General features: G+C 49.5%; 2 protein-coding genes across 2 annotated transcripts in view; one reads left to right on the top strand and one right to left on the bottom strand.

The window, feature by feature from the left end:
* The window catches only part of ITPR3 (inositol 1,4,5-trisphosphate receptor type 3), a 55,182-nt gene extending 48,428 nt beyond the window's left edge, over window positions 1–6,754 (top strand). The window contains exons 48-54 of the mRNA XM_057385369.1: window positions 1,456–1,648; window positions 2,831–2,926; window positions 3,502–3,626; window positions 3,824–3,989; window positions 4,866–5,026; window positions 5,480–5,641; window positions 5,907–6,754. Coding sequence (XP_057241352.1) covers window positions 1,456–1,648; window positions 2,831–2,926; window positions 3,502–3,626; window positions 3,824–3,989; window positions 4,866–5,026; window positions 5,480–5,641; window positions 5,907–5,975 — 972 coding nt within the window. The 3' untranslated portion in view covers window positions 5,976–6,754. The remainder of the gene's footprint in view (window positions 1–1,455; window positions 1,649–2,830; window positions 2,927–3,501; window positions 3,627–3,823; window positions 3,990–4,865; window positions 5,027–5,479; window positions 5,642–5,906) is intronic.
* A 996-nt stretch (window positions 6,755–7,750) lies between these two features.
* The window catches only part of LOC130585048 (ubiquinol-cytochrome-c reductase complex assembly factor 2), a 3,797-nt gene continuing 740 nt past the window's right edge, over window positions 7,751–10,807 (bottom strand). The window contains exons 2-4 of the mRNA XM_057385370.1: window positions 9,000–9,074; window positions 8,634–8,703; window positions 7,751–7,938 (exon numbers count right to left, since the gene is read on the bottom strand). Coding sequence (XP_057241353.1) covers window positions 7,844–7,938; window positions 8,634–8,703; window positions 9,000–9,074 — 240 coding nt within the window. The 3' untranslated portion in view covers window positions 7,751–7,843. The remainder of the gene's footprint in view (window positions 7,939–8,633; window positions 8,704–8,999; window positions 9,075–10,807) is intronic.

The raw sequence follows: 10,807 nt of genomic DNA, 5'->3' as shown, positions 1-10,807 counted from the left end.
GTATGAGAAATGCAGATTTTGGGGGTATAGGCAGCAGCCTGGTATGAGAAATGCAGATTTTGGGGGTATAGGCAGCAGCCTGGTATGAGAAATGCGGAATTTGGGGATATAGGCAGCATCCTGGTACAAGAAATGCCAGATTTTGGGGGCATGAGCAGCCTCTGGTAGAATAAATGCAGATTTTGGAGGCACAGGCAGCATCCTGGTAGAATAAATGCAGATTTTAGGGGTAAAGGCAGAATCCTGGTACAATAAATGAAGATTCTGGGGGCACAGGAGGCAGCCTGGCACAATAAATGCAGGTGTTTAGGTGCGCAGGCAGCATCTTGGTGCAAAAAATGCCAGATTTTGGGGGCATGAGCAGCTTTTGGTAGAATAAATGCAGATTTTGGAGGTACAGGCAGCCTGGTACAATAAATTTAGATTTTGGGGGCACAGGGAGCAGCCTGGTACAATAAATGCCAGATTTTGGGGGCATGAGCAGCTTCTGGTAGAATAAATGCAGATTTTGGGGGCACAGGCAGCCTGGCACAATAAATGCAGGTGTTTAGGGGCACAGGCAGCATCCTGTTAAAATAAATGAAGATGTTTGAAGGGCACAGGCAGTCTGGTACAATAAATGTAGATTTTGGAGGTACAGGCAGCCTAGTACAATTAATTTCGATTTTGGGGGCACAGGGAGCAGCCTGGTGCAATAAATGCCAGATTTTGGGGGCATGAGCAGCTTTTGGTAGAATAAACGCAGATTTTGGGGGCATAGGCAGCCTGGCACAATAAATGCAGATTTTGGGGGCACAGGCATCATCCTGGTACAATAAATGCAGATTTTGGGGGCACAGGCAGTGTCCTGGCACAATAAATGCAGATTTTGGGGGCATAGGCAGCATCCTGGTACAATAAATGCAGATTTTGGGGGCATAGGCAGCATCCTGGTACAATAAATGCAGATTTTGGGGGCACAGGCAGCATCCTGGTACAACAAATGCAGATTTTGGGGGCACATGCAGCTGCCTTAAGAACTGCAAGGCTCCTGTGACACCCTCCACGGGCTGATCGATAGCAGCGAGAACAATTCCCCGCKCTGTAATCTTTGCGTGGGCTGAGCTTTGCGCCTCCCGACGCTCTCTGCTGCCGCCTCTCCCCTGCTCCCGGGCCGTATCTCTCTCTCTAATCTGCTGCCTGCTTTATCTGGGTCAGCTGGGAGGCAACGTGAGCCGCCGAGGGCAGAGCTGGGCTACGTGTAGCCTATTCTTGGCTCTCCCGCCGCGCAAAAGTCGCTCCATTCTTCTCCTCTTCCCTTCAGAAAGCCGGGAAACTCAAAGGCTTTGTGCGAAAAGTTAGTCAAGGTCTGCCGAGCCAGCCGAGATCTGGGGATAAAAGAGGGATATAGATAGGCCAGGCTTTATCAAGAGAAGCACCCTGAAGCTTTTTTTCTCTGCTTCCTGGTCTTTTCAGCTGTTTGACTTGATCTACCGTGAGGAGACCTTGTTTAATGTCATCAAGAGCGTGACGCGGAACGGGCGCTCCATCCTGCTGACAGCCCTGCTGGCCCTCATCCTCGTCTACCTCTTCTCCATCGTGGGTTTCCTCTTCCTGAAGGATGATTTCATCCTYGAGGTGGACCGGCTGCCGGACAGCAAAGCCAAAGGTTTTTTTTGGATGGTGCTTGGGGGCTGTGGGATCATCCTCTGTGGGTTTTAAACTGGGAGCACTGGTTTTGGGATCCCAGAGAGGATCAGTGCTGCACTCAGCAGGTTTTGGGGTCAGTGGTGGCAGAGAACRGGGTGCAGAGCTCCAAATGAAGGGTCAGCACTGTGGGGTCTCAACCCTGAGAAAAAGTTTCAAAGCCTGGCAAAAAATAGGAGATGAGGCAACTTTTTGTAGGGAGTTCGGCATCTCCCAAATGAAGGGTCAGCACTGCTGGGTGTCAACCCTGAGAAAAAGTTTCAAAGCCTAGAAAAATTAGGAGAAGATGAGGCAACTTTTTTCCAGGAGGTTTGGAATCTTCCAAATGAAGGGTCAACACTACTGGGTGTCAACCCTGAAAAAAAACAAAAAAGTTTTAAAGCCTAGAAAAAATAGGAAAAGATGAGGCAACTTTTTGCCAGGGAGTTCGGCATCTTCCAAATGAAGGGTCAGCACTGCGGGGTCTTAACCCTGAGAAAAAGTTTCAAAGTCTAGAAAAATTAGGAGAAGATGAGGCAACTTTTTCTAGGGAGTTCGGCATCTCCCAAATGAAGGGTCAGCACTGCTGGGTGTCAACCCTGAGAAAAAGTTTCAAAGTCTAGAAAAATTAGGAGAAGATGAGGCAACTTTTTCCCAGGGGGTTTGGAATCTTCCAAATGAGGGGTCAGCACTACTGGGTGTCAACCCTGAAAAAAAAAAGCTTTAAAGCCTAGAAAAAATGAGGCAACTTTTTGCCAGGGAGTTCGGCATCTTCCAAATGAAGAATCAGCACTACTGGGTGTCAACTCTGAGAAAAAGTTTCAAAGTCTAGAAAAATTAGGAGAAGATGAGGCAATTTTTTTCCCAGGGGGTTTGGAATCTTCCAAATGAAGGGTCAGCACTGCAGAGTCTCAACCCTGAGAAAAAGTTTCAAAACCTAGAAAAAGTAGATGAGGCAACTTTTTGCCAGGGAGTTTGGCATCTTCCAAATGAAGAGCCAGCACTACTGGGTGTCAACTTTGAGAAAAAGCTTTAAAGCCTAGAAAAAATAGGAGAAGATGAGGCAACTTTTCCCCAAGAAGTTTGGCATTTTCCTGGGAGGCTCTGGCAGTGGTGAGGAGCTTTGCTGGGCTGCTCTCACAGGGCTGGGGTCTCTCCCTTGCAGATGATCCTTTGGGGATGCAAAGGAACGTGGAGACCTTCGTGGAGTCGTGCAGCAGTGACAAAATCAGCTGCTCTGCWGCACCCACTGCCTTGGAAGGTAAGAGAGCTGCTGGAAATGCCAGCTCTGTGTGGTAGTGAGGATTTGCCAGCCAGCCCAGGAAAAWCYTGACTTTTCCAAGGTGCAAACTAAWTCCRCTTCCTKGCACATRGTAGGCATGAGGCATGGGAATTTTGCCCTGATCCTGGCATAAAAAAAATTTGGGGTGGGAGCTCCAACAAAGGAGGTGGGAGCTTCAGGAGCATTTTGCTGCTGGAGAAGCTGCTGGGACATTGCTGGTTGGGACATCCCCAACAGGCAGCTGCTGCTGTGTCAGCTCRGATGGAGTCACCCCACTGCCAGGGCCTGGTGTCCTGTCCATGCTCACAGAATCACAGAATCACCAGGGTTGGAAGAGACCTTCAAGATCTTTGAGTCCAACCCATGCCCTGACACCTCAACTAAACCACAGCACCAAGTGCCACATCCAATCTTTTATTAAACACATCCAAGGAAAGGATGGTGACTGCACCACCTCCCCAAACACACCATTCCAGTGCTTTACCACCCTTTCCATAAAAAGCCTTTTGCTGATATCCAACCTATCTGAGCCCTGGCTGCTGTTTTGCCTGCAGAAGCAGACCCGGAGCAGTGGGAACGTGCCTGTGACACGCTGCTCATGTGCATYGTCACCGTCCTCAACCACGGCCTGCGCAACGGCGGCGGCGTCGGGGACATCCTGAGGAAACCCTCCAAGGATGTGAGTGGGGACAGCGCCTGGGACCTCTTTCCTCTGCTAAAACCCCACTGTGTTCAGTGCTGCCCCTTCCCTCYCTGGGAGCTGGGCACATCCAGTTTCATCCCTCATCTTCCCCTCCTCCCCAAACGCCTCAGCCACGGCCGTGCCTTGGAGTGGGGATGTGCAGGACACCCAATTCTTCTTCTCACCCATTACAGGAGTCCCTGTTCCCTGCTCGAGTCGTCTACGACCTCCTCTTCTTCTTCATTGTCATCATCATCGTCCTCAACCTCATCTTTGGGGTCATTATTGACACCTTTGCTGATCTGAGGAGTGAGAAGCAGAAGAAGGAAGARATCCTGAAGACCACCTGTTTTATCTGTGGTGAGCACAGGAATTGCCCCAAAGCTCCTCCTCCTCTTCAAATTTGGGGGAAGGAAAAGGATTTCAGCTGGATTCTGGTTTTTATTTATCACTGCAAAACTTGAATTTGTTCAGCGAGGGGTCACTGCAGTGGGAGAGATTTAAACAAGGTCACAACTAGAGGGGAATTCTTGGTGTTGTCTCTCACCCTGCTAACGAGGTGTTAAACTAAAACCACATTGTGGGGTTCTTTCACTGTGCATCTCACTCCTGAGACCTTCCCTTGGCCAGTGGGGAAAAAAGCAGCATATTATTGTAGAAATATAATAGAGAAAATTGTCTGGAATCCTTTCAGTCAGCAGAAGGCATAAAAAAAAAATAGAACGTCTCAGTAAATCTCTCTGCTTTTTCCTTTAAAGATCCTCTGGGTGTGCTTGTGTGTGTAGGTACCTGGGCAGAGGCAGAGCCAGCAGGATTTGGGAAGAAATTGTTCCCTAGGAGGGTGAGGGACAGGGTGCTCATAGAAGCTGTGGCTGCCCCTGGATCCCTGGATTTGTCCAAGGCCAGACTGGATGGGGCTTGGAGCACCTTGGGATGGTGGGAGATGTCCCTGCCATGGCAGGGGTGGAATTGGATGKGCTTTGATGTCCTTCCAAACCAATCCATTCATGATTCTCTGATTCTGTGATTACAAAGAAAAGTTTCCTGAACCCCCAGCTGGCTTGTTGCCCCCGGGTTTGGATGTTGATGTGCTAAACGCTGACTAATTATTGAAAGCACTTGAATGTCACCCCTGTGAGGGGATGCACTTGGCTGAATTTCCTTCCACATTTCATTCCACCTCCTCCCCTCCCCATCTCCTCCCTGTCCTCCTCCACCCTTCCCTGCCTTTCCCAGGGCTGGAAAGGGACAAGTTTGACAACAAGACGGTGTCCTTTGAGGAGCACATCAAATACGAGCACAACATGTGGAACTACCTGTACTTCATCGTGCTGGTGAGGGTGAAGAACAAGACCGACTACACCGGTCCCGAGAGCTACGTGGCACAGATGATAAAGGTACAGGAGCCCTCAGGGCAACTCCTTGCCCATCCCAACCTGCCAGCCCTGGGGAACAAGGGAACAAGGGGCTGGTCAAGGAAAAACAGCTCTGGAAAGTCCTTTTGGAAAGTAGTGATTAATGGTGCAGTGCTTTAGTTTGTCCTTAGCTGGTTTTTTTCCACGTGGTCTGTTGGAGGGTTTGTACCTTGAGCTGAAAGGTTGAACCAAGCAAAGAYTGTGGCTTCAAAGGGGATTCAAGTCAAGGGAGGGAAAGAAAGCGAGGAAAGACAAACTTCTGCACTTGAGCCCATGAAACAACCTAGAAATGGGCCATTTGTGGCAAAATTGCAAATTTTTTGCAAAGAATTTCTTTAATCCCTACGCACAGGGAGGCTGACTGTTAAATCCTCTCTTCCCTCTTCCTCTCTGACCCCTCACCCTAACTGCCCTTGTCCGTGGTCACCTTCCCAGAACAAGAACCTGGACTGGTTCCCCCGGATGCGAGCCATGTCTCTGGTCAGCAATGAAGGGGAAGGGGARCAGAACGAGATCCGCAATCTGCAGGACAAGCTCAACACCACCATGAAACTCGTGTCCCACCTCACCTCCCAGCTGAACGAGCTGAAGGAACAGGTATGGGAAATGGGAAATTCCCTGGAGGAACCCTCTGTCCATCCCAAAATAGACACTGATGGCCTGAGGCAGCACGACTACAGTACAAGCAATGGGCTCCCGCAGCTCTTTTTTGGGGGAATTAGGGACACTTGGCTTTGGGTAGTGCCTCATCAGCTCCGAGTTTGCTGGCAGAGGCTCAAAGCGGTKCAGTCAGACACTTGGGAAGCACATCCAAGAGCAGGAGGGCCTGGGAATTGCCTCACTGTCCTTGTTTGAATTGCAGATGACAGAGCAGCGGAAGCGCAGGCAGAGGATGGGGTTTGTGGATGTCCAGAACACCATGAACCACTGAGACAACTTCACCCACCGGGGGACTGCACCTGTGTCAGCTGAGGAGGCTGCTCCTCCCTGGGCTCCAGGCAGGAATTGTCACCATTTGGGGATGATGGACCATGTGGAAAGGGCTTCCCAGGCAGCATCTCCCTTAGAGCGCTTGTAAGCAATTCCAGCAGCAGGGACTGGCCGGATTCCTCCCCACACCTGGGCCCAGGTCTTGTTCCAACACCCTCGTAGGAAGATCAGTCATACAGGACTTTCATTCCTCATTGCAGTAACTCTTATTTTGCACCCGTGGAGGGTTGTATCTTTATCTCCATGTGCTCCAGCCCCTCGGCTGTGGGGTAAGTAGCTGTAGGGCCGCACTATTTAACTTATTCTGAGTGCCACTTGTCCCTGTGGATCTTTGCCAAGCAGCCCTCGTTATCTGCTGTGCCTGCTCCACGCTGACCTCTCTCCATTTACACAATTCTCTTCGTCYTCTGGTGCAGTAAAGAGCAGCTGAACTCAAGGAGGTGGATTTAATTTAATTAACTCACCAGAKGAGGAGCTGAGCTTGTCCTAGTGGGAAAAACTAAAAGTCTTTTGCCTTCTGTGGACCAAGGATCTTTGGGCAGCAGTAGTGGGAGMCTGCAGGTTTACAGGAGTTCACTGTGAAGGGGTGTCCTGTGTTTTAGTTTCATCTCTGGTGTCATGTTTTACCTTTTTTTTGTTTTTGTTTTTTTTTTTTAGTTGTCGTTGTTACTTAAGAACTGAAGTGTAAATTGCCTTAACTAAATTAAATACAAAATCATGTTATAATAAAAATTTCAACATGGTAAAGAAAGTCTCCTTCCTGTGCCCTCTGGTGTGTGATGGGGCTGTTGAATAGAAGCACAGAACAACCCCAGGGGCTGAATCCAAAGCAGGGCTGTCACCCAAGGTGCTGCCCAGCCCTCTGCTCCCAGCTCCAGGTGTTGTACACCCCATGCCAAACGCTGCCATGAAGAGCCACCATGAACACCAGCCTCGGTTCCTGAAGCTTTGGAGCAGAGCCTGCTGCAGTTTGAAATTCTTTCACTCCCTGCCAGGAAATCACTGCTGAAACCCGTAAAAAGGAGCAGCTGTTGGTGCTGTGGAGCTCTGGCACAGCTCTGTTCCAGACACTCATCCTTCCCAAGCCAGCCCYAGCTCCAAGCCCAGGAACAGACACTGATGAAAGCAGTAAAGCTCTAAAAAGGAATAAAAAAGGCTGTAACAGTGAAGTTGCAGAGCACTTATGAAATGTGTTTATGGCCCCATCTAGCAGCATGTCATTTAATCCTGCCTTCACCCTCAGCTCTGCACTAACCCACACACATCCCTCTCCTCAGGCTGAGGGGAATCTGCACAGAGCTGGCTCCAGCAGCAGCTGATCGAAATCTCAATTAAACTCGTGCCGTGCTCCGCTGTCACCATGGCAAAGTCACCCTCCGTCCTCTCCATCTTCTCCGAAGAAAAATAAATGTGATGATTAAAGTTCTCCCTCCCTCCGCTGCCCTGGTCCCTGWGCTAACACACAAACACAGGCACAGAGAGGTTTTCACATCCTCTCTGTTCTCTTCACAAGAACATTTAAAGCTGCATCTCCTCCCTCTGGGCAGCTCCTGGTTGTTCCATTTTTTTTGAGATACAAAGGACCAGGTTTGACACCACAAAGTTCCCTTTTCCTACATTGTTCCAGCATGGATGTGTTAAGCTCTGCCCCAGATTTTTAGCAGTAAAAAGGAGGCACTAAATATGAAGAATGTACAGGGTAGGGTTGAATAAAAATGCTGTTGCTAAGAGGAATAAGTGGTTTTATTCATCATGGCAACACACAGAGCTTCAGGGATATGTACAGTGGGGAAGCTGAGAGCTGGGCCCTCAATTCAAGTCCTCCTCGGGTTTCTTGGCAGAGAACTTTTCCCGCAGTCTTCTCCACGTCCCTTTTTTCATGTCTTCCATCTGTTTCAGAATGTCTGCAAAAGGAGAAGGGAGACAGAGATAGGGCCAGGGGAAGATAAGCAGAAAAGCAGAGGAATGAAGCCCTCTTAAAACAGCTCTGCCTTCCATCTAATTTGCTTTCCTGACTTTTCATCTTAATGAATTTTCATTCCAGGCCCGAGGCGAGGTTGGTTTCCCTTCCAATCAATGCGGGGAGTCTCTTATCACAAACAACTGATACTCAGTTTCCACGCACTGCAATCAAAGTCAGGAACTGGAGCAGAACAAAACTGTTCTGGCTCCCAGCTCTGCCCTTCATACAGGATGTGCTGAGAGCATTTCTGCGTGGGGTACCCGGCTCCTTCCCAAAGTCTGACACAGAAGGAATAGGCAGGGAATTGGAAGATGGTGAAAGAGAAACTGATCTCAGTGTTGGTGACGTAGCAAATGTGTTCCTTCCACACAGATCCTGCTGGCTGACCCCAAAGAGCCTTTGCAATCTCTCTCCTGTTCCTGCCAGGGCAAAATCCCATTGATTCTTCACCCCAATACACKGAGTTACCCCTCAGCTGAGTTATTCCTGACCTCACTCCTCATCCAACACCATCACACAACTGCAGACAGCCCCTGGCTGCCCTCCAGCCACAGGGGTGATGCAAGGAGCACCCTAAAGGCCAAAACATCCCTTCCCTCCTGCCCTGCCCTCTCAGAGCAARCCCAGCAGCAGTACCTGTGGCCAGGATCATCCTGCAGTCCTCTATTGTCACCCCGGTGAAGGTGGTGTCTTTCAGGCGTGGGTACTTCCCAGGAGAGCRGGAAAAGGAGGGACAGAGACAAAGATGTCACTTGCAGTGCATGGTAAASGTAAAATGTCACCAGCTGGCATAGTCTGACTTCACTTTCAGCTGGAATTCTGTTCGCCCACACTCACACAGCAGAGCCCTTTGCAGCTGGCCAGGGTGACCACAGGCATTGCTTCATCCACCCCTCAGCTGTTCCCCAGCATTCCCAGCAATCCTGTCATTCCCAACAATCCTGCAGCAGGTGGTGACCCSCCCCCCCAAAAGAGGGRCAGTGGCCATGCCACAGCTCTCACCTTATTTTTGTAGAAGTTGGTGTGGATCCTGACTAAGCTCTCGTACATTTGGTCACAGGCCTCGGGGTCAGAGATCTGCAGGGGACACAAATGTCACACAAGTCTGGTTTTACACCTCCACAGGAAGCACCCCCTCCTCATTCCACGGCTGTGAAAGAGCAGTTCAGAATTCCCAGAGCTCTGCTGGATGCTGTCCACCCACTGTCCTGCTCCAGGTCTTTCCCCTCCACCTCCCACCAGCTTGGCCTGCAGGACTAACAGCAYTTGAGMTTTCCAGAATGGATCTTAAACTCTSCCTYRACAAGATCTGACAGTGAATACCCAGACACAGAGAACGTTAATGACTGATGCTGTGAAATCTGTGGCCYTTCCTGCTCCAGGGCCACTTCTGTCACCTGCCTCATTTGCAAGCAGTCACACAGGAACCGTGCCAGAGTGGACCTTAGAAACTCCCTGCAGGGGGCTAAAAATAGCCTGTAATTGATTAGGGAAATCAGCACAAATGACAGGGAACAGCTTGAAGGGTAACTGGATTTCTATTTCAGTTGGAAGATCCGGCTCATCCCCAACCTGTGCCAGGTGTCTCTCAGCTGCTCAGCTGCTTTTCCAATCTACAATGTTTTTCCCAGTTTTTTTTTTTTGTTGCACAATGAGTCCAACTTAACCAGAACTCAGTGTTGCTGCTCCATGACACCAAACATGAATGGTTAAAACAGGTCAAGAGTGAAAATAACATCAACAGAAAGGTGTCAGGATGAAGCAGCAAAAGAAAGGAAAATCTCTCCTCAGGAGAAGAGGACACAGGGACAGCCACTGCCAGGTGTGCACACATCCCACTGCAGGTGATCCCACCTGTGTCCTGCAGCCCAGCAGTGACACCAGATCCARTGATTAAAAGGGTGACAAAAACAGYATCCCACCCCTGGAAATCCAGAAAATCTTATTCCACCAGAATAAAACAGATATTAGATTGCTAAAAARGCCCTGTGGCTCTAGTTTCCCTCTCAGAAGCCTCTCCTGCCTCCTGCCAGCACATTCAGCCTCTCCACACACAAACTGCCACCAGGGCTGTGGGCATCAATTCATTTTTCCAGGACCAGTGGCAGCTTTGGGATCTTRGAGCCAACTGGTGAAACACATTAAGCTGCCCTGAGCATATGGAAAAGCAATAAACCCTTYCCAAAATGTCTGCTGCAGACTATTCTGGTCACCAGCACAGGATTAGGAGCCCATAATGGCCCCTTGAGGTCGAAAACACATCTCTGGAACAATGTTTTATGCTAAGAAAGGGCACATTTGCATTCTGCAGCAACACCTCCGTGCCTGGGGAGGTCTGCAGCCAAGTCAGGCATCAGATTCCCTAATTTATTTCAGCAGCAAAGCCTAAACTCCAACAGAATTAGAGCTGGAGGCGGAATTCAATTGTACAACCRCTGCACTCCATCAGTGTCAGGCAGTGCTGCAGCATCCCATCATCCCATCCTCAGGGCAAGGAGAACACAGGAATTAACYGGATTCCAGCTGACAAATTCCCAAAGCTCTGTATCCCACTCCTACAGCCACGAGAACAGCATTCTCCAGTGTGAAGGGTGCAAGAACTGGGTGTAAATCAGTTGTACAGAGGATAAAACAGCTGAACTGGGTACAAACCAGATGTGCTGAGTATAAACCTGCTGGTGTCCAGGGCATCAAACAGGTGTCCTGGCTATAAACCATTTGTCCAGGGCACAGACCTGTTGTCCTGGGCAGAAAACCATTGTCCTGGTAATAAACCATTTATATTTATCATGGGCACAAACCTGTTGTGG

Source organism: Malurus melanocephalus, unplaced genomic scaffold (genome assembly GCF_030028575.1).
Source record: "Malurus melanocephalus ecotype Western Australia unplaced genomic scaffold, MMel_1.1 scaffold_818, whole genome shotgun sequence".
Classification (NCBI taxonomy): domain Eukaryota; kingdom Metazoa; phylum Chordata; class Aves; order Passeriformes; family Maluridae; genus Malurus; species Malurus melanocephalus.
The sequence above is the reverse complement of the archived record's forward strand: the minus strand, read 5'-3'. Positions and strand labels throughout refer to the sequence as shown.